Raw genomic sequence first — 22953 nt, forward strand, 5'->3', positions numbered from 1 at the left:
AAAAGACTTCTTGGACTTTTTACACATAAAAATCAGATGACTAGTGTGAAGTGTTCTTTTCACATAAGGATACACTTTACCGACAATCTTCAGTTCTGTGGAGGGTTTAGTTTATCTACTTACCTTATTTTCAAGATTTTGTGGGTACCTCTCTTCACTGCAGTTCCCTATGAACTGCACTAATTTTTCCATAAAATAAATATGTACATATTTTTAAAAATTATTTATTTGAGAGAGAGAGAGAGAGAAAGAGAGAGTGAAAGATATCAAGAGCAAGGGGGGGGGGAGGGTAGAGGGAGAAGCAGACTTCCTGTTGATGAGGGAGCCCAATTCCCGGCTCTATCCCAGGACCCTGGGATCATGACCCGAGTGGAAGGCAGGCGCTTAACCAACTGAGCTACCCAGGCACCCTAAATATATACATATTTTAAAGTCAATCTCAAAAGGAATAGAGAAGAGTTCCTTTAACAGACATCACATCACTGAGGTTTTGTGGACTATAAGCTAAAAGAGGTCGATGGGTTCCCATCCTTTTGGTGTTCTCTTTTCTGAGCTAAACAACCCTCACATCTTCTGGTGATCTTTTAGAGGGTGCACAGGAAGCGGTCCTGTTTTTGTCCCTTCAATTGACAGCCCCAAATTGGTCACCGCATTCAAGATGGCCCAGGTAAGTTCACTTCAAAAGCATTTATCGAACATCTATCATTTTCCAAGCACTGTGACTATAAGGACTCTGACGCAGTCTGTCCTAATCCTGCTCCTGCTCCGTGTAGTTGGTTAAGAGTTTCACAAACCATCGTGAATTAGCTAATATTAATTCCCAACTAGCAGCCAAGGTACTAAAAACAAACAAACAAAAGAAATGTATTTAGGAAATTTGGTGAACCCTAGCTGAATGATGCCAGGTTTATCTCGGTCTACGGAGCCTTCAGTGACCCGGTAACCTGAACTCCTCGCCATCAGGTTCCTCCCGGTCCACGTAGCCCAGACTCGTAGCCTTCGAGGACCTAAGCGGGGCCACCTCTGCCTCGCGGCGTCTCTGCCCCGCCCCCACGCTGCCCTGAAGTCCAGGCCCCCATTGGTTGCGGGAGGAAACGGTGAACCAATACACATAGACCTTAACGCCCTCCTCTCGAGATCACTTCCGCCGCTGGGGTCAGGCTCCGCCCAACTTGCCCGGCATCACTCGCGCAGGTGGAGTCAAGATGGAGGAGTACGCGCGAGAGCCTTGGTGAGCTTTACCACTCTTCTTGCATTCCTCCTACCCCTCTGCCTGTGGTCCTCGTCCTCCCCTGTGTGGTGCCCGGAGGTGCAAGCTGAACTCAGTCGCAGGCTTGTCGACGTGGGTTTGGTAATCATAGGCAGCGCCGTCTAGAGCAGCCAGTCGGCTTACCAGCCCTGTGTTCCCCGGGTCGCGTGTGGCAGCCTCGCCGCCAACAACCCGGCACCTTGGTGACCTTGCGTTGGATGAGGAGGGCCAGGCTTGGGCTTGATGGAGCCTCGGAACCTGCTCCCATCCTAGGGCATAGTTGATCTTGTGCGGGGTCCATAATAATCCTGTCTGTCTGCTGAGGTGACCTTGGACGCGTCCCCATGTCTCGCTTTGCTCAGTTCCTGTGTTGAGGAATGGACAGTAGGCCTCTGAGGGGGATGCCATTCTTAAGGCATTATTCGTATCGTGACATGTGTCCGCAGGGCGAACCATTTCAAATGTATAGAACAGAGATTTTATCCAAAGGGCTTGGATAAGCACCTGTAGGCAGGAGCCTCGTTTTCATCCTTCGAATTCCCCCTTGGGGGAGAAGTGCGACGAGGATTATCTGGAAAATAGAGATAGTAGCATGTGTTCTTTGAGAAACCATGAACAGAAATTCATGTATTCAATATTCGAGTGAAGTCTCTGTGGTCACCATTTTAGGGGTTCAAAGAGTAACATCATGAATAAATCAGGCGCATACATAGTTATAAAACGGGTAATTGCTGTCAGAGGTCTCAGGTTGCCTAAATTTAAGGCTTCTGGGGGTCTTAAGAGAGAAATCAAATCTTGTTATTTGGATTAATCACCTGCTTATTGGGCTAAAGCAAAAGCAAATGTCCTCAATTTTGTGAAAGTGCCTGGGACTTTATATTATTACCTTGTCAACAGTAGCCATGTTACCTGCTTTGTGCCTTTTTTTTTTTTTTTTTTTTTTTAATGAAGTGGGATACAGGGCATGTTTCAGCACCTCCCGGCTCTTTAAAATTACCAAATGTACTTATCCCCCTTCCTAAATTGTGCTTACACATGCAGAATTCAGCACATTGTAGACTGTTGTTACCAGCTGCTGTTGGATATGGTATAATGACACAGGCTGGCAGAAGGATAAATTTTTTAACTTTGTTGAATTAAGGATGGTATAAGAATAATGAGTTTTCATCTACTGATTGATTAGGTGGTCCCTTTGCTTTCTTTTAGTACATATGTCCTGAAGCAATACAGTCAGTTTTCTGGTTAGTTTTGTAGTCAAACTTGCTTTGATCTTCTGTACTGCCTTGTTTGGTAAGAGCATTTTCTCAAATCCTCCAAGCTCAAACTATAAGAATCTTTTTCCTTCCTCCACCCCGCCTCCAAACATGTACACCATATGCTGTCTGAATTGTTTCATAACTCTGCCTTTCCATGCCTATTGCCACATTCTTACCTGGCATCCTTAACGCCTTTTGCAATAGCTTCCTAATTGCTCTCCTTACCTCCACCCCCCTTTAATACATCATATGGACTTAGTCATCCTTAATGCTTCCTTTTACCATATGTTTCTTTTCAAAAACCCGTAGTCCATATGATATAATGGAAAGGATTTGGAGCTTTGGAGTCCTACATTTTGTATTTAAATTGTGTTGGTTACTACCTATATGATCTTGGGTGAATTACTTAATCTCTGAGCCTCTGTTCCCCTGTAAAATGGAGAGGAGACAGAAATACTCTTTTTCACAAAGTTAAAAACTTAGAGATTCTATTGGAGAATAACCTAACTTTCTTGAAAATCATAGGTCTTACTTCCATGGAAGGCATCTGAAACATAGTTGATACTTAATAAATGATAATCATGTTATGTTACTTGTGTTACCTGCATTTGTCTAGTATTTCCATTCTTTTATTTTTTATTATTATTTTTTCAGATTTTATTTATTTGACAGAGAGAGACGCCGTGAGAGAGGGAACACAAGCAGGGGGAGTGGGAGAGGCAGGACACTGGGATCACGACCTGAGCCAAAGGCCCATGCTTAAAGACTGAGCCACCCAGGTGCCCTTCCATTCTCTTAGAGTCTAGCTTCAGCTTTCCTTTTGTGTAGCCCATCCCTTCTCTGCAGGAACATTTTGATTTAGCCAGAGTTCAGAAACTATTCCCATCTTGCCTTTGTTTTAGATATCTCTCTTGGAATACTCTGGCTGCTCTCTGATCTGAATCCTGCTGTTCTTTACTGATTTTTTAAATCCCCAACTAATAAGATCATTTGGACTAGATCTTTTAAATACTGACCCACCACTCAGAGGGAGCCGCTAATTCATTCTCCTTTGTCTTTTCTCTATACTTGCTATTAGTGTTTCTACCATTTTAAAGCAATTTCCTAATCCTTTTTAGTCTCAAGCACTGCTTCTTAAACTATTAAAGTGAAATTAAGTCACCTGGGATCGTGTTGAACTATCAACTCTGGTTCATTAGGTCCTGGGTAAAGTGTTGAGAGTCTGCAGGTCTAACAAACTCCCAGATGTTGCTGATTTTGCTTTTAGGATCACAAAAGAAAGCCTTGGTTAGCAAGGCCCGAAAGCATCCTGCTGACAGTTGGACTGTGTGCTGCATGAGATAGTCATTCTGTACAAGATCCTGATTTGTATTATACTTGAAAAAGAATATGATGTTTTGACTGCAAGGTTTTGTATTCCTGTCCACCAAAGTCAGAAATTACTCATTCAAATTCTCCAGCAGCAACTACACTGAATTCACAAGTTTACTTGAGCAAGTAGATCGCCCATGGGTTCATTATGTGGCATTTCACCCTTGAGACTAAATCAAATAAATTGCTTTTGGTTACAGTGGGTCTAAAATGAATTTAACCAGGGACACCTGGGTGACCCTTGGTTAAGCATCTGCCTTTGGCTCAGGTCACCCAGGATGAAGTTCCACATCGGGCTCCTTGCTCAGCAGGGAGCCTGCTTTTCCATCTGCCTGCTGCTCCCTCTGCTTGTTCTCTCTCTCTCTCTCTCTCTCTGATAGATAGATAGATAGATAGATAGATAGATAGATAGATAAATAAATAATCTTTTTTAAAAAATGAATTTAACCATTCACAGACTTTTTTATAAGCCAGATTCCTAGAATAGTAGTTCTGTTCTGATCACATATTCAGATTTCATTGTGTTGTGTAAGTTAGGTTGCTACATTTGGAAACTGGGTTTACAAATATAACCTCTAATTATTGGAGATTAGAGTATTCCAGTGTGTTAAATGGCCCTAATACAAACTAAAGTTCCAAGTGCTAATGGGACTCCATAAACCCAGAAAGAATTTCAAACTTAAAAAAAAATTTAAATTGGTCTCCCTCTGCCCCTATTGAATGTTCATTTGGGGGGGGGGGGAGTGGCTGGTGGCATCTCAACTTTAAATTTTACTGCAGCTGGAGAGCTTACTTTGATCCCTGGGAGATTGGATCAGCATTGATTGTAATGTAATTTCCTACATAGTTGTTTATTCACTTTTCTTCAGTGCCCAACTGTTAATAGATGTGCTAATTATTAAATGAAAATTAAGTACTGTTAACAGTAGGGAGTTAAAACCAGTTCCATTCCTTATGGCTTGGAGCTGAATAGATACAGCTATGTTCAGAATCCTTGCGTCTAAATGTTTATTTTATTGGTTGCAGTGGGCCCTGCATTGGAATCTATTGCATTGATTACTGTGTTAGCAAAGAAAAATTTTATGGTTCATAAATGAGAAATACGGTCATCTTTTTTTTTTTTTTTTTCCCTTGTTCTTAGCCCTTGGCGAATTGTCGATGATTGTGGTGGGGCCTTTACGATGGGTACCATAGGTGGTGGTATCTTTCAAGCAATAAAAGGTTTTCGTAATTCTCCAGTGGTAAGTAGGTGAATGGTCTTATTTTATCATCACTTGAAACCTGGATTTGCTAATATCACCGGTTGGCCTATCAGTGGGCTGGAAATGTATTGTACTTCTACTGTATTTTTGGTTGCTTCTTTATAGGGAGTAAACCACAGACTACGAGGGAGTTTGACGGCTATTAAAACCAGGGCTCCACAGTTGGGAGGTAAGCAGAATTTTTCCATTTGTACTTCAGAATATCTTTTCTTGTTCGTTTGAAGATGAAGCTTAGTTCAGTCTAACAGCTTGTTAGAAATTACTGTCTCTGTAAGTTCTTCTGGATTTATGGTTTATTCGGAAAGTTAACTGGAATTGCTGCATCCATTCATTTGAAAATTTTGTCTCTGTCCTTCAAACGCTCAGTGGTATTTTGGTTTTGTTTTCTTTTTTCCTCTTATCCAAAAGGAAGACAGTGTGTTTAAAGCTTAGGTTTGTGAGAGTCAGGAGTGGTAGCTCCTGGGGTAGTACAGAGCTAAAGAGACTGTGATGTGAAGGATCGGGGTTTCATGAGAGAGAACTGACGGTGCTGCTCAGGCTCCTCGCCGGGGTTAGGCTTTGGATGTTGTGCAGAGGTCAGTGCAGAATTCGAAAAGAACTCATTACACTTTTTCAACGTGGTTATTCAGAAGTTGGGAGAAGAGAGATGATAAAACAAGCTTGGAGGCGGGGCGCCTGGGTGGCTCAGTCAGTTAAGCATCTGCCTTCACGTCAGGTCATGATCTTGGAGTCCCAGCATCGAGCCCGCATCAGGCCCCCTGCTGAGTGGGGAGTCTGCTTCTCCCTCTGACCGTCCCCCATCTCATGCTCTCTCTTTCACACACACACACACACACACACACACTCTCTCTCTCTCTCTTTCTCTCTCTCTCTCTCTCAAATAAATAAAAGCTTGGAGGCTATATTCATTTACAAAGATAGTCAGGTTGCAGAGACCATGTAAACATGAAAAAGACTAAATTCTGTTAGTCATTCCTTAGTAATTTTGTGTGACAGAAGAAATAGTCCTGTCTTTGTTTTTAGCGTATTTTTCTTTGGAAGACTAGCTAAGAGCTGCCGTTCATCGGGTGCTTGCTATGTGCTAAGCACTCTCCTAAGGGTTTTACAGCATTATTTTGATCCTCACACCACCACCAGAGGCAAGTATAATTATCCCCATTTTCCAGATGGGGAAATTGAAGCTGTGAGGGCTGAAGTGATGATGTATCTCTTTTTCCCTCTATAATAATTATACCCCTGGAAAGTAAAGAGTGACTGATTTTCCTTTGCTTTAATGGTTACCGTGTTGTTCAAGAATGATAGTAGTATTAAAGCACACACCGAACCCTGAACTCCCAGTATATGCAGAAGTCATACGGGTTTTTATGTCTTTTAAGAGGCTGCTTCTATCAAATAATGCTTTCTCGATGGATAAAAAAACAGTCAGGTAATGTCACAGCCAAGAGGAGCTTAAGGAGACGTGACCACTAAATGTAATTTGGTATCCTGGGACAGAAGGACATAAAAACTAAGCAAATCTGAGTTAAGTGTGGACTTTACTTAGTACTGTATTGATATTGGGTCATTAATTGTGCAAATGCACTATGGAAATGTAAGATGTTAGAAATCGGAGAAACTGGATGTGGGATATATGGGAATTCTCTGCTATCTTCACAACTTTTCTGTAACTCTAAATTCTAAATTTAAACACTCAGGGTAAAATAGAGGAAGACTAAGTTGTGGTATGAGTGAATTGGGATTGTTTATTACAAATCCTCGGGATTGGCTTTTTTAAGGAAACTATTGAGAAGTCTTTATGGTGTCTTGCTTTATAAAAATGCTGGGATGACATTTTCAATTTAATTCAGTGAGCATTTACTGAGCTTTTCCAGTCAAAATCCAGGGGACAGGCAACATGGGAAAATCATAGTTGTGTCCTGAAGAGCCTTATATTTTCATAGAGGAAATTTCGTGGGGGCTTTTGACACATCCCCATCATTCTTCAAGCATCTTTTGCATTTCGGAACAAGATACTCCAGGCTCATCTTGTATTTGTCGTGCCCTAACCATAGAGTCAGCCATTGTCTCCACAGAGCTCTGGTTCCTTTTAGTTGAGAATGGTATTTAGAAGCCAAAATCTGGGCGTGAAGCGTATCCTTGCTGTTGGGGTGTTGCTGTTCCCAGGCCTTCTTGGTAATAGAGCCTGGGAGGGTATATGTATATATGTAAACACACACTAACCACAAGATAAATATATATACCTGGGGGCACCTGGGTGGCTCAGTCGTTAAGCTTCGGCCTTCAGCTCAGGGCGTGATCCCGGCTTTCTGGGATCTAGCCCCACATCAGGCTCCTCCGCTGGGAGCCTGCTTCTTCCTCTCCCACTCCCCCTGCTTGTGTTCCCTCTCTCGCTGGCTGTCTCTCTATCTCTGTCAAATAAGTAAAGTCTTAAAAAAAAAAAAAAAAAATATATATATATATATATATATATATACACACACACACACACACACACCCCCGAATTTATATCTATATTATTACATACATATTGAAAATCATGAGTTTATACCAGGACCTCAATTCCAATCCAGCCACATAGAGTTTATTCTTACTTTCTCCCTCTTTATATGAATACCTCCATCCTTGCCCTGCTTGGGCTGTGGCACCTCGCAGCACGCCGCCCTTTCACGTGGATATACTCAGCTCTGTGCCAGGCTGAGGCCCCTTTCTTACCCTGTTTGGCCTCTGGCTCCTCACACTGGGCAGCCTCCTCCTGGTGGACAGCCTCCTCGCCCTGCTGGGACTCAGTCTCAGTCTCATCAGTAACCAGAGCTTACTCCGGCAGTTATTCTCTGAGGATGGGCAGGTTTCAGACTCTTGTGAGGGATTGGGAGAGTCTTGTTTGAGGAATTTAGTGAGGTAGTTCTAATATAGAGGCATCAGACCTCTCCCAGGCTGTAGAATTACCGAGTTAGAGGAAAGGACTAGTTTACTAGTTTATTTTTATGTAGTATGTGGTATCTAGTATTGGACCAGAAACGAGGGCTATGCTATACATCATCTGGTTATATCTGCTAGATTTAATGGATAATGTGAAAACTGAAAAAGGATTCTGGTAACGATCTGGTTCTGACATTTGTTGGAACCCAATGTATTGCCCTTACTAACATATCCCCACTATTTTGAGATTTCAGAGGGTAAAGAATAAAGTGACTCGGGCTCTTTGGGGGCAGTTTTTCTTCTTTAATCATAATAAATATAACAACTCTTCATACAGTGCAAGTCATGTGCATTCATGATAGAGGATTTGGGTAATAAAGCAGGCACGAAGAAATTAAGTCACGTGTCACGTCACCCAGAGATGCTGACAGTTAAAATCTTGGTGTTGTCTAAAATTTTGTGTGTTCTTGTGTATGTGTGGGTGTTTGTTTTTTATTTGACAACATTTTTACTGTGTTTAGGAAGAGTTTAAGTGCCAAGTAATTTGATTTAATGTGGTTTTTAGTTTCATGCTCAAGGAATAAAGACTAGAAAGGAGAGAGAGGTTAGGTAATTTCTCTCCCCTTGATGTGCCATAATTCTGTTTGTAGCATCCATTAGCCACCTTGGCATGATTGGCCTGCATCTAGAATACATTCCGGGATGGCTGGCTTTCTTTTGTGTCTCTGCGGGTGATTTGTATAGAGTGTGTATATGCTCAGTGACACTTAATGAAGAAAAGAAAAAATAGAGCTAAGGTAGAGCTATAAAGGGAGAAGGAGGGAAGAAGCGGGTGGCTTTGCTGTGTTTATTGCTTTTTAAACAGAGGTACTTGTTCTGAAAGGGAGATTTGGATTTGTTTAGCCTGACTCTTCTAGGCCTCACTTATTTCTTTTAGGCTTTGGGCCATTGCTAATTTTCAAGCTGGTACAATACAACCCACACTTTATTGGAAAGATAAGTATTCTGACTGCTGTTCAGTGCTTATCCGAACTTGTGTTTGCATGTATTTGGAGCGTGAGAGTTTTAAGAATATAGTGTTGTTATTTAAAGTTATTTTTGACTATAATATTTTAAATACAAAATGAAAAAATGAAATTTCTTTTGTTTTTAAATAAAATAGGTAGCTTTGCGGTTTGGGGAGGTTTATTTTCCATGATTGACTGCAGTATGGTTCAAGTCAGAGGGAAAGAAGATCCCTGGAACTCCATCACAAGTGGTGCCTTAACAGGAGCCATACTGGCAGCAAGAAGTAAGCAATCATTATTAAAAAAGAAAAAAAAGTAAGCAATCATTATAGACACACTAGTAAAAGCAAGATTTTTGGAAAACCTTATCTGTCTTAATTTAATGATATCTGTAATAAATAAAACTGAGCATTGCTTAATTTAGTTTCCATGTATATGGTGATTTGGGGGGAAAAAGGAAGAGTATGTATTTATTTGGAACGTTTAAGAATGAGAGAGCATAAGGTTCTGACCTATACAGTGGTTAAGAGCCGTTCAAGTTCCAATTCTGCCATTTAGTAGTGTGTGACCAGGCATTTTGCCAAACTTTTTGTGCCAGCTGTAGTTTCCTCGTCGGTACTCTGGAGTTAACAGTCATACCTGCCACATAGCATTGTTAAGAATAAAGAGCTTAGAACCATCTTCTGGATCTTTGGGACAGAAAGCAACCCAGAATTTGGGGGGGGCGGTTAGTGGTTTAGGCCAAGGATGAGTAAACTTTTTCTGTGAAGGGCCAGATGGTAAATATTTTAGCAAATACTTAGCTCAATGATTGTAACATGAAAGCAGCCATAGACTATATAAATGAATGAGCATGACTATGCTAATAAAACTACATAAACAGGCAATGAGCTGAATTTGACCTGTGGGCCTTAGTTTGTTGACACCTGGTTTTAGCCAGTGAGAAGGAGGGTTGGGAATGAGGGTAGCAGGTAGCCATATGCACAGCTCTTTCCTTTACTAAGTCTTATATTAAACTAGTTTTCTGGTAAAGTAATCTCTTTGTTTTTAATGTATTCAGATGGACCAGTGGCTATGGTTGGGTCAGCCGCGATGGGTGGCATTCTCCTAGCTTTAATTGAAGGAGCTGGTATCTTGTTGACAAGATTTGCCTCTGCACAATTTCCCAATGGTGAGTCTTCTTCCTGCTTACTACCGTAGCTCAAACACTGGAATGGCCTCTTGATATTTAGAGAGAACCTGTCTTTCTGCTAAAATGTGGTAGTGTGTGATTTTTACATTTGCCATGGTTAGTGAGGGTTATGAGAATAGGCCCTGGTTCTACTTGAAAATGTAGATGTGGATACGATTATTGTGTTTAGCCACAGTAACCAAGATGCTTTGGTTAGATGGTTCGCTGTTGATCTTTCTTACAGTTCTCAGGTTTTGTCAGTGCTCATGTGCTTATTCTAAGAAATTGCCAGTCATTTTGGAAGTTCTCGAAGGAAGGTCCTTGCAGATGTGTAACAATAATGGCAGTCTGTCACAACCTCTTACTGTACATGTATGTATGTAGGCATTGTTCTGGATGCTGGGGTATAGTGGTAAGCAAGGACTTAAATTCTGGTGGGAGGAGACCAACTAACATGTTAACAGGTAAATGAGATTTGATCGTGTTGCTTGCTTTGAAGAGAATGAAATAGAGTGGTAGAAAGTGGCTATGTTTGGGAGGGTCACTGAACGGTTGGCAGGGAAAATTTTTCTGACAAGTTGGTAAAATAATTTGTTGCTAATTGTTCCTTTTATTTGATATATAGGGAAAAGTAAAATTGTGGGCTAAGTGATCATTACATGGTCATGTAATATCTGCTCGGCTGTTAAATTGTGCACCTTCTGGTAACTGCAGGAAACTTCAGTTGTCTGTAAAGAAGCAAAAACATAATCATGAGGATTTTAGTAGGAAAAATTTGACCTGGCATTTGGGGAAGGAAATAGGCCGAATAGCGACACAGGTTGAAAATTATTTTTGGAGCTTGGAAAAGATTCAGCATAGAGTTAGGAAGAGATCACCGCTCCCAGTTTGATTTGATTTCCCTGAGGCGCCTAGCAAGAGATTCACAGTGTCTTTTTGGCACAGTTGTCAAACACACTGCTCCGTAGATGCCAGGGATGATCTGGGGACCTCCTGGATCCTCTCACCTTCTGTTCCTGCTTTTTAATCATTACTTCTGAGTTAATAATCTCTTCTGATGGGCACATCCTAATTTTGCTTTTTAGTTTGTTTTTATCACTTTAGTGTGAAAGGCTTCACATAGAACATCAGAAAGGTTTCGTTTTTTCAGAAAATCAGAAACATATAACAAAAACATCAGTTACATTGTCTTTTTTCTTTTTTTTTTTAAAGTAGGTTCTTTGCCCAGCGGCTCGAACTCATGACTCTGAGATCCAGAGTCTCATGCTTTACTGACTGAGCCAGCCAGGCACCCCAAGTTACATTGTCTTATAGAAATTAGTCGAGGTTACTTTGCTTAGCCTTTTTTCCTCAGAGGAAATCTTTAAAAGAAGTGCATTTTATTTGAGACAAGAGATGTATTTCTGAAAAGCTGTGTTGGGAAATCTTTGAAGAGTTAATCATATTTTTCTAATTAACTGACATGAAAAAGTTTTTAAAACAGTGGAAAAAATGAGGTAAAACTGTATCTAAGTAATAACGGTTATCTTTGGTTTACCTGTTTCACCCAGTATCTTCTCTAGTTTTTTGAAATAAACAGATAATGCTTTTATAGTGAAAAAAAATATATATATCATTGGATTGAAGCATTGGAAAGCTTCAGGGAATTTTACCACTGCCCTCTTTCTCTCTTCTTTACAGTTATGTTTTAGTCTGCTTTAGTTTCACTGAGGAAAATAATTGTGATTATTCCCATAAAAGTTTTGTTTTGTTTTGTTTTTTTAAGAACCGCGTATTTTGGCGCGCCTGGGTGGCTCATTCGGTTAAGCATCCGACTCTTGGTTTTGGCTCAGGTCTTGATCTCAGGGTCGTGCTATCGAGCCCGCGTCCATCTGCGCACTCAGCCCAGAGTGTACTTAAGTTTCTCTCTCCCTCTCCCTCTGCCCGCCCTCCAACTCACACCCTCCCTCGCTTGCTCACTCTCGCTCTCAAATAAATCTAAAACAACAACAACAAAAAAAAACCCACATTTTTTTTTCTCTTAGTTCGCAGGCCCTCCCATCCTTTGAAAACTAAGTTTTGTAAGACTTTTTTCTACAGCAAGCGAGGGGATGTCTTCCCATTTCAGAACTCATTCTCTAATTGGTTGTATAAACCGGATTACCGATGTCTCTTAAAACATGACTAAGGTACTTAAACTTTGTGAAAATAATTTTAAATAGCTACTGAAAAATATGTCAAGAGGTGTGAGATTTTTCCCATCTTTATAGCAGCTTGTTACAGCAGTTGCTTTAAAAACTTGCGTTCACTTCTTGCTATAATTAATCCATCTGACTTTCCTGGCATAACAGTTGAGAGCTGTTCATTCTGGAGCATAAGGGAAGCCAGGCTGTCATGTTTTACCAAATTTGGAGGCACTCTCATGAAAATTAGGCAGTAGAAATTCGGAGGACAGCTCTCAGCTAGCACAGTATTTTGATCGAGTTGATTGAGTTACTCTCTACAAAGACTTCTTCTTTTTAATTGTGTAATATTCAGGTGGTTTTTAAGATCCTTTTCTTTCTCAACTGCAGGTCCTCAGTTTGCTGAAGACCCTTCTCAGTTGCCGTCAGCCCAGTTACCACCCTCACCTTTTGGAGACTATCGACAGTATCAATAGGACTTCTTTCCCAGGATTTCTGTAACAGAATGAGCTGTAGTTCAAGAAGGAATTTCAGAAGATAAGTTACAGTCTGTTTTAAAACCATAGGTGGGACAGCTACGGCCAATTAGGCTTTAAAGAGACACTTAGCTCTTTTTTTCTATTTAAAGGAACATGGGGGGGGCAGATGTTAAAAGATAATACATTTATTTATTCACACTTGGATTGCATTTGTGATAAAAATAAATGTCTGGGATATCTTTAAAATAAAATATAATAAATGCTTAGAAGATGAAGGACCAAAGGGCAAACAACAATGAAGCGTGACCATCATTTCCTTGGGGACTTCTCTGCCTGGTTTTGTGTGTTCTGTCAGTCAAACAATAAAAACTCCTGGAACTTGCTCTTTCTTTTAAGATAAGTTGTAGAGTTCTACTTTTCAACCTCGAATACTTCAAATAATGCAAAGTATGTTGAAAATTGCATGTTTTGTAGTTAGGCTCTCATCTCACTTGAAGTAAATTATGAGAAGAATTATGCAGAGTTAACATGGATCATTTCACAGTAAATACTTTATGGATTGAAGGCTGAGGTAAAATATCCTTTACTTTGAAAGTAACATATGCTATTTCTTGGTTTTGAAGATGTCATATGTAAAACTTTCTTTACCCCTCCTGTGTCTTGTTTCTTTTTTTTTTTTGAAGACTTTATTTATTTATTTATTTATTTATTTATTTATTTATTGCTGGTTGGGGAGTGTGTGGGGTAAGGGGCAGAAGAAGAAGGAGAGAGAGAATCCCAAGCCAACTCCACACTGAGTGTGGAGGGTGACTCCAGGCTCGATCCCACAACCCTGAGATCACCGCCCAAGCTGAAATCAAGAGTCGGACGCTCAACTGACTGAGCCACCCAGGTGCCCCTCCTGTGTCTTGATTCTTGATCATCAGCAACCTCACCAGAAACAACTTCCAATTCTACCCAATTCCATTCGAGAAGAATTCACACAGGGTATAGTAGCACTGGAAAAGTTTGGTGTTTATTGTGTGCTTGAAAATAAAATGTATGCTGAGTTTAATGTGTTCCAAGTCCCCTGAAGCTGATCTTTCATAAAGGATGTATTTTGGGGTCCGATTAAGCCTGGAAAACGGATTAGCATTTCAGAATAGGCCATTTTACTGTTTGTATTGGAAATGACATGTGGTCTTACAGAAGGCATTTTGCCTACATCTGTGCGAGATGGAGAACAAATCCGTGTGGCTATGGCGAACACACACTTATCTTTTGGCCCAATGCTATACATGTAGTAAGCATTTAATTACTAATTGGTAATTAATTTGGTAAGATATATATATAATACTATTTCTCATTTTAACCATTTGTAAGCGTAGAGTTCACTGGCATTTAAATACAGTTCAGTGTTGCATAATCATCACAATTACGTATATCCAAAACTTTTTCGTTAGCACCGACATAAATTCTGTACCCATTGAACAATAACTTCCCATTCCACCTATCCCCTAGGCCCTGGTAACTACAATTCTACTTCCTGTCTCTGAATATGCCTACGAGGTACCTGTATAAGTGGAATCATACAGTGTTGGTCCTTTGTCTTATTTAGCATAGTGTTTAAAGGTCCACCTATTTTTTTTAAAGGTTTTATTTATTTATTTGAGAGAACGAGTGGCAGAGGAAGAAGCAGACTCCCTGCAGAGCAAGGAGCCCAACACAGGACTCCATCCCAGGACCCAAGCCGAAGGCAGACGCTTAAGTGACTGAGCGTCCCAGTGCCCGAGGGTCCATCTATTTTGTAGCATATACCAAAATTTCATTTCTTTTGAAGGCTGATTAAATATTCCATTGTATGAATATACCACATTGTGTTTATCCATTCATCCGTTGGTGGACATTTGTGTTCCTTCCACCTTTTGACTATTGTGAATAATGCTGCCGTGAACATGGGTTAGTCCCTGCTTACAGTTCTTTAGGATATATACCTAGGAGTAGATTACTGGGGCATGTGGTAGTTCTATGTTTAACTTTGGGAGGAACCACCAGACTTTTCCACAGCAGCTGCACCATTTTATGTTCCCCCAGCAATGCACAAGGGTTCCGGTTTCTCCACATCCTTCCTTGCCAACATTTATCTTCCTTTTTAAAAAAAACTGTAGCCATCCTAGTATGTGTGAAGTGGTATCTCGTGGGTTTGATTTACACTCTCCTAATGACAAATAATACTGTGCATATTGGCCATTTATGTATTGTCTTTGGAGATTTGTTTTTAAGTATATAACTTTCAGTCACAAATACAGGGAGATGTCTATCGGAAGAGCAGTTCAAAGCTGAGAACATGTTGAATTGCATACAATTCTCAAGATCTCCTTAATTCCTTCTCTTAAATGATATATCAATTTGGAAAGTAAGTTCCTTTCTCATGAGTTCTGATTCTTTGACGATTGTGTATTATGTAATGCTGGTATGTTTTTGCTATTTTATTGGTTAACTCTGGTATCTTCAACTCAGCATATCTGAAGCAATCCTTGGTTACAGATGAATTTTCTGGAATTAGGAGTGGAGTGGAAGAGAAAAAAATTGAAAAAGATGGAAAACCAGTTCTTTTTGAATAATTTTTTTAGATGATTATTTTTAGAGCAGGGAAGGGTAGAGGGAGAGGGAGACTCTTAAGCAGGTTCCACACCCAGCACAGAGCCTAATGCGGGGCTTGATCTCAACCTGAGCTCATGACCTGAGCAGAAATCAAGAGTTGGACACTTAACCGACTGAGCTATCCAGGCGCCCCAAAGAGAAGAATTCTAAATTTCTACCACATGCAGTACGCTGGATAGAATAAAATCTTGCCAGTATGTTTCCCAGGCTTCCTGCCTCTCCTACTTGGTTGATACTCTCCTTACTCTTTACATCTTGCAGTTAGGACAGGCTTTGCTCTTGTGGAAAGGCTCTCTACCTTTAATGCTAGAGCCTGGCTTGAGGGCAGTGGTTCAGACTTACCTAGCGATGGGAGCTAGAGAAAGAAGGTGTTAAAGGGGGAAAACAAACTTTATTCCTTTATTTTTCTGTTTGAAACCCTACAGAGCATCTGTGGTGTTCTGGCACAGGTGTTTTATAACAACCCAGGAGCTTCTGTGCTGTTTCCTCTGCCTGCCCCCATCTTTGCTGGGTCATTCCTGGTAGTCTTTGAAGAGCCAGCTCGGGTGCCTTCTCTGTAGCCAACTGGGAGTGCTTGGATCGAGCCAGGTCTCCTTTGCCTATCTGTTGTCACACTCAGCACAGTGGGAGGAGATTGTCAGGGGAGTTTTATAGGGAACACCCATACACCTGCCACCTAGTTTCTATTATTTTCCCCCAAGTTTAGCAAATAATAGCAAACGAGGTGGTTTAGATTGTAATAAATGTCTTCTTAAAATACTGACTTGAAGTTTGTAATAAATATTTTAAAACTAATTTTGGTATACTAAAGTAGAGCCCAGAATAAAAGCTAAAATAACCAAATTGTTTTAATTATCAAAATAAATAATTGGAGAAACAAGCAGAGAGAGGGTTTTCCCTAGGTCTTTCCTGGAATAATGGAGTGAGTTGCTCAGTTTCAAGGTTGAAATGCCCATCTTGAAGAGCCCATCTGCTTCCCCCGTTTTTGATGAGTATCTGACACTTGGTGTGAAATTGGCATGTAATCATTTCTGAGTCAGAGTTTGGAAGACGTGTGAGTACAGCTGCTTCTACTATTGAAAGTGCATCTGTTTTCATGTATGAACTGTCTGCAAGTATGAAAGCATGGTCATAGCTCCACCCTGTGGTGTGTTAGTTTTGGTTAAAGCTGTCTAAATTCTCTTCCATCTGTTAATCATGGGTCAGCAAGCTATGCGTAGCTTATGTGTGTAAGTAACTCGTTGGAACACAGCCACATCCTTTCATGTATGTTGGCTGTCTGTGGCTGCTTTCTTGCTACAGTGGCAAACTAGAGTCCTTATAAGAACGACTGGCCTACAACCAGCATAGGAGAAGCAGGATTGAGTCTCAGTGGGTGCTGAAATTGGATTTCTTGAGGACAGGATACATTTATAATAGGTACTTGTTGAATATGGAGTGAATGAATAAATTATAAGCAGATGTGTGTGTATCCAGTTTAAAAGTCTGAAACTTTTCAAAGAAGTTATGAGCTATTTCAGGCATACAAACGTGATTTAAAATATATCCATGTACCATCCCTGTAGCTTAAGAAACCTGCCTCAGGCACTCGAAGCCCCTTGAGCGTAGCTCCCTGATTTCATTCACCTACCTCTGCACAAGAATTAACTATTATCCTGAATTTGATTCTTGGCATTTCCATGTATGTATGGATGTATTTATTTATTTAAGATTTTATTTATTAGAGCACAAGCTGGGGGTGGGGGAGCAAAGGGAGAAGGAGAAGTAGGCTCCCCACTGAGCAGGAAGCCCCGATGCGGGGCTGGATCCCAGGACCCTGGGATCGTGACCTGAGCTGAAGGCAGACACTTAACTGACTGAGCCACCCAGGCGCCCCGTCCTGTATATATGTATGTATGTATTTATAAAAAGATTTTATTTATTTCATAGAGAAAAAGATCACGAGTGCAAACATGAACAGGGGAGGGGCAGAGGGAGAAGCAGACACCCTCCTGAGCAGGGAGCCCAATGCAGGGCTCAGTCCCAGGACCCTGGGAACATGACCTGAGCTGAAGGCAGACACTTAACCAACTGAGCCACCCAGGCGCGTCTTATTTTTAATTGGCCATTTTAATTTGAGATAATTTTAGATTTACAGAAAAATTGCAAAAATAGAGTTTCAGTATACCTTTCTCGCAGCTTTCCTTTATGTTAACATCTTACATAACCATAAAACAATTATCAAAACTAAGACATTCACGTTGGTTATATTAACTCAACTATAGACTTTATTTGAGTCTCTGAGTTTTTCCTGTAATATTCTTTTTCTGTTTCAGGATCTAATACACGATCCCAAATTCTATTAGTTGTCAGGTCTCCTTAATCTCTTCCAATTTGTGACAGTATCTCGGTCTTTCCTTGTTTGTGACCTTGATACTTTTGAGGAGTAATAGTCTGTTATTTTGAAGGACCCCCAGTTTGGGTTTGTCTAGTGATTTCTCAAAGTTCTGCATTATTGGAAAGGACAACACACTGATCTGCCCTTCTCAGTACGTCGTATCAGGGGGGTAGGTGATTTATTACTGGTGATGTTGACCTTGATCCCTTGATGAAGGTGGTATCTGCTGGCTTTTTCCACTGTAAAATTACCATTTTTCCCTTTGTAATAAATACCTTGGGGGGAGATACTTTGTAAATGCATGTTTTGCAAATGTCATGTTTTTTTTAAACATTTGCCCACTAATTTTGCCACGGGGCAGAGATTTTCTGTTTTTTTCTCATACCTTCCACTTGTATTAATTGGAATTTGGTGAGAGCTGCCGCTTTTTTCTCATTTATTTGTCTATTGAGTACTTATTTATGTTAGTATAGATTCATGGGTCTTATTTGGGGGCTATAATCCAGTACTATTACTTATTTGCTTAGGTGGTTCTAACTTTGGCCGTTGGGAGCTCTTTCATGTTGGCTCTTAGGCCGTTTCAACATTGCTTTTTGCTTTTGTTTGTTTTTTAGTCCTTAATTACTTCCTAGCACTACAAGATGCTCCAGGTTCATCTTCTACTTCCTTGCTCAAGCTCTGGAATCAACCTTTTTCCAAGGAGCTCTGGTTCCCTTCATTGGATGATGGTATTTAGAGACCAAAATTCTGGTTCAGAGGTATGCTTGTTGCTACTTGGGTGTTACTGCTGTTAGTCCCTTTCAGAGGATAGAGCTAGGAAATGTATGTAGTATACTAGCCAATGCATATGCACATCTGTATTTCATATCCATAAAACAAAAAACCATGGGTCCCTCCAACTCCAGTCCAGCAACATAGGATTCATTCTAGCCATCTCTGTATTTCTAACAGCAAGAAACCTGACTCTTGTTATCCACAATAACTTGCTTATTCAATCCTAGTTACATATAAGGTGATTTCAGAATTGCTAAACCATACCTCTGTGAAAAACAAATTTGCCAGCTGGAGTACAATGTTTGTTCACAGTTCTTTTTAGTGTCCAGTATTTACTCAAGACATTTTCCAAAGCTATTTAGCCCCACTTCTTTCGTACCCACCCCCTTCAGTGTGGCTATGTGATTCATCAGTAGTACAGTCAGACTCATTTGCTGTAGTATGTGGTCCATCTTTCACATCCTGGTGGATTTTGGGTTTGTTTTAAATTTACATTCAGTAGAATTCACTCTTTGTAGTGTGCAGTTCTGTGGATTTTGACAAATGTCGACAGACAGGTATCCACTGCCACGGTGTGATGTACAACAGTTAACATCACCCCCACAATTTTCTCATGCTGTCTTTTTGTTGTCAACCATTCCCTCCAACCCATGGCAACTGCTGATATGTTTTCTGTCTCTGAGTTTTTCTTTTCAAGAGTTTCATATAAATGGAATTCTACAACATGTAGTCTTGGGTCTGGTTTCTTTCATTTACTAAAGGGCTTTGAAGATTCGTCCATGATGTGTGAATCGATAGTTCGCTCCTTTTTATCTCTGAGTAGTATTCCATTGTGCAGATGTACCATTGTTCATTTATTTATTAGCTGAAGGACATTGGGTTGTTTCCATTTTTTGGCGATTATGAATAAAACTGCTATAAACATTCGCTTACTGATTTTTGTGTGAACATGTTTTTCATTTCTCTTGGTAAACACCTAGAATTACTGGGTCATAAGGTGGGTATATATTTAAATTTACAAGAAATTGCCAAAATGTTTTCCGAACTGACTACCATTTTGTACTTCCACCAGGAACATAAGAGAGTTCTGGCCGCTCTGCATCCTCGCCAGCACTTGGTAGTACCAATTTTTGTTCTTGTTTTTTCAATTTAGCAATTCTAGGTACATAGTGGTGTCTTGTGGTTTTAATTTGCATTTCTCTCATGACTAATGGTGTTGGGCATCTTTTCATATGTTTATTTGCCATCTTTATATCTTTAGAAAAGTGGTTCAAATCTCCACCTATTATTTTTCTTATTATCTGGTTTTGAGAGTTCTTTATATATTGTGGATACAAGTCCTTTGTCAGACATTGTATTTATAAGTACTTTGTGCACCTTTGTCAAAAATTAGTTGTGTGGGTCTGTTTCTGTGTTCTGTGTTCTGTTCCATTCTTCGACATGTCTCCCTTTCACTGGTATCACACTACACCTTTATATTAAGTTTAGAAATTGGGTAGTATGAGTCCCCCAACTTTGTTCATCTTTCTCAAAATTATTTGGCTATTCTAGTTCTTTTACTTATCCCTATAAATTTTACAGTGAGCTTGTTGATATCTACAGAAATTCCTGCTGGAGTATTTATTGGGATTGAGTTTCATCAGTGTTCTATAGTTTTAAGCATACAGATCCTGCATATATTTTCTTAGATTTAAACCTAACCATTTCATTTTGGCAATGTTATTTAAGTGGTATTGTTTTTAAAATTTCAAACTCCATCATTCATTACTAGCAGTAGAAATACAATTGATTTTTATATATTGACCTTGTATCCTGTAAATGTGTTGAACTGTTACTAGTTCTAGGATCCTTTTTGTAGATTCTTTGAGATTTTCTCTGTAAACAGTCATGTTCTTCAGAATAGAAACAGTTCTGTATTTCCAATCTGTGTGGCTTTTCTCTCTCTCTCTCTCTCTCTCTCTCTTTTTTTTTTTTTTTTTGCCTTACTGCACCAGTGTAGTATTGGATAGTAGTAGTAAGAGAGCGTATCCTTGCCTCGTTCCCCATCTTGGAAGAGAAGCATTCAGTAGAATTTTTGTAGATTCTCTTTATAAGGTTAAGGAATTTCCCTTCTATTCCTAGTTTGCTGAGAATTTTTGTTTGCTTGTCTGTTTTGGTCATGAATGGATTTTGTCAAATGCTTTTTCTGCATCCATTGAGATGACCACATGGCTTTTCTTTAGTCTATTATTATAGTGAATTACATTGATTAATTTTCAAATGTAAACCAGGCTTACCCTGCCAAGATAAACCCTACTAAGCTATGATGTACAATTTTTTTATGTATTTCTGGATTGATTTGCTAATGTTTTGGTGACGATTTTTGCATCAATATTCGTGAGGAATATTGGTGTGTTGTATTTTTATGGTGCCTTTGTCTGGTTTTGGCATTAGAGTAATGTGGATCTGAAAATGAGTTCAGAATATTTCTACCTTTTCTGTTTTCTGAAAGACATTGTGTAGAATTGGTATTATTTTTTTCCTTAAATGTTTGATAGAATTCAGACATTTGGGGGCGCCTGGGTGGCTCAGTCATTAAGCGTCTGCCTTTGGCTCAGGTCATGATCCCGGAGTCCTGGGATCGAGTCACGCATTGGGCTCCCTGCTCGGCAGGAAGTCTGCTTCTCCCTTTCCCACTCCCCCAGCTTGTGTTCCCTCTCTCGCTGTCTGTCAAATAAATAAAATTTAAAAAAAATTAAGACATTTGATAGAAATCATCTGGGCCTGGAGTTTTCTTTGTTGGAAGGTTTTATTTGTTTGTTTTAATGATTTTGTTTATCTATTTAGAGAGAGAGAGAGAGACTCCATGTGAGTGGCAGGAGAAGCAGAGCTAGAAGGAGAGAAAGAATCCCCAGCCGACTGTGCTGAGTGCAGAGCCCGGTGCCAGCCTCCATCCCAGGCTTGATCCCATGACGCTGAGATCATGAGGTCATGAGCAGAAATCAGGAGTCTGAAGCTTAACCTACTGAGCCACTCAGGCGCCCCTGGTGGAAGGTTTTTAACTACAAATTCAATTTCTTTAATAGATACAGGACTTTTTAGATTATAAATTCCTTCTTGGGTGACTTGGTAAGTTTGTGTCATTTGAAGACTTGATCTGTTTCATCTGTGTTGTCAAATTTATGAACATAGAGTTGTCTGTAGTATCTCTTTTTGTTGTCCTTCTTAATATTCAGGAAATCCATACTGATACCTTCTTTTGTTCCTGATACAGTTTGTATCTTTTCTCTTTTTTGTTGGTCAGTTTATCTAGATGTTTATCAATTTCATTGATTTTCTTCAAAGAACAACTTTGGTTTCAATGATTTTCCCTATTTTTCTGTTTTCAGTTTCATTGATTTATGCCTTCATTATTCTGCTTGCTTTGAGTTTAGTTTCTTAAGAATGAAGCTTAGATGATTGATTGAGAACTTTCTTTTCTAATATAATCACTTTTGCTATAAACTTCCCTCTAAGCACTGTGCTATCTGTATTCCACAAATTTTTATATATTTTCACTTAGTTCAAAATATTTTTATTATTATTATTTTTTTAAGTAGGCTCCACACCCAGCATGGAGCCCAGCACGGGGCTTGAACTCATGACCCTGAGATCAAGACCTGAGCTGAAATCAAGAGACGGACACTTACTGAATGAGCCACCCAGGGGCCCCTAGTTCAAAATATTTTTAAATTTCCGTTGACCCATCCTCTTTGAACTATGGATTATCTAAAGGTGTGTTTTTCAAATTTCAAATAAATGGGCATTTTTCAGATATCTTTCTGTTAACTGATTTCTAATTTAATACTGTTATTTGAAAACATTTTGTATGGTTTCTATTCTTTTTAGTATGGTAAGGTTTGCTCTATGGCCCGGTCTATTTGGCGAATGTTCCATGTGTTCTTGAAAAGGATGTATACTGTGATATTCTATGAATGCCAGTTAGTTGATTGATAGTGTGGTTCAGATTTTACGTATCCTTAATGATTTTCTGTTTACTTGTTCTATCAATTACTGAGATGAGTATTGAAATCTCCAATTATAGTTGCAGATTTGTCTATTTCCCCTTTCAGGTCTATCAGTTTTTGCCTGGTGTTTTGAAGCTCTGTTGTAAGCTCAGTACACCTTCAGGATTGCACGTTTTGGGGAACTGACCCCTTTACCATTATGTAGAATTCCTCTTTATTGCTGATAATATTCCTTATTCCTTATTCTGATATTAATACAGCTACTCCAACTTTCTTTTGCTTAGTGTTTGCTTAGTT

General features: G+C 39.7%; 1 protein-coding gene across 1 annotated transcript; it reads left to right on the forward strand.

Annotated features, from left to right (window-relative positions):
• The first annotated feature begins 1156 nt into the window (after positions 1-1156).
• On the forward strand, positions 1157-13934 carry TIMM17A (translocase of inner mitochondrial membrane 17A). Its single transcript, XM_026480660.4, has 6 exons — positions 1157-1231; positions 5018-5117; positions 5244-5307; positions 9220-9348; positions 10125-10235; positions 12788-13934. The coding sequence occupies exons 1-6, from the start codon at positions 1206-1208 to the stop codon at positions 12871-12873; spliced, it is 516 nt and encodes a 171-aa protein (XP_026336445.1). The 5' UTR covers positions 1157-1205; the 3' UTR covers positions 12874-13934.
• Positions 13935-22953: the final 9019 nt, after the last annotated feature.

The sequence above is a fragment of the Ursus arctos genome, unplaced genomic scaffold (genome assembly GCF_023065955.2).
Source record: "Ursus arctos isolate Adak ecotype North America unplaced genomic scaffold, UrsArc2.0 scaffold_2, whole genome shotgun sequence".
Lineage (NCBI taxonomy): Eukaryota > Metazoa > Chordata > Mammalia > Carnivora > Ursidae > Ursus > Ursus arctos.

What these genes read in the sequence shown, in the direction of transcription:
- TIMM17A (XM_026480660.4), top strand. Translation starts at nt 1,206, where the DNA reads ATGGAGGAGTACGCGCGAGAGCCTTG. An exon ending in CAGGGCTCCACAGTTGGGAG is followed by an intron (nt 5,308 to 9,219) that starts GTAAGCAGAATT and finishes TAAATAAAATAG; the next exon opens with GTAGCTTTGCGGTTTGGGGA. An exon ending in AGCCATACTGGCAGCAAGAA is followed by an intron (nt 9,349 to 10,124) that starts GTAAGCAATCAT and finishes TAATGTATTCAG; the next exon opens with ATGGACCAGTGGCTATGGTT.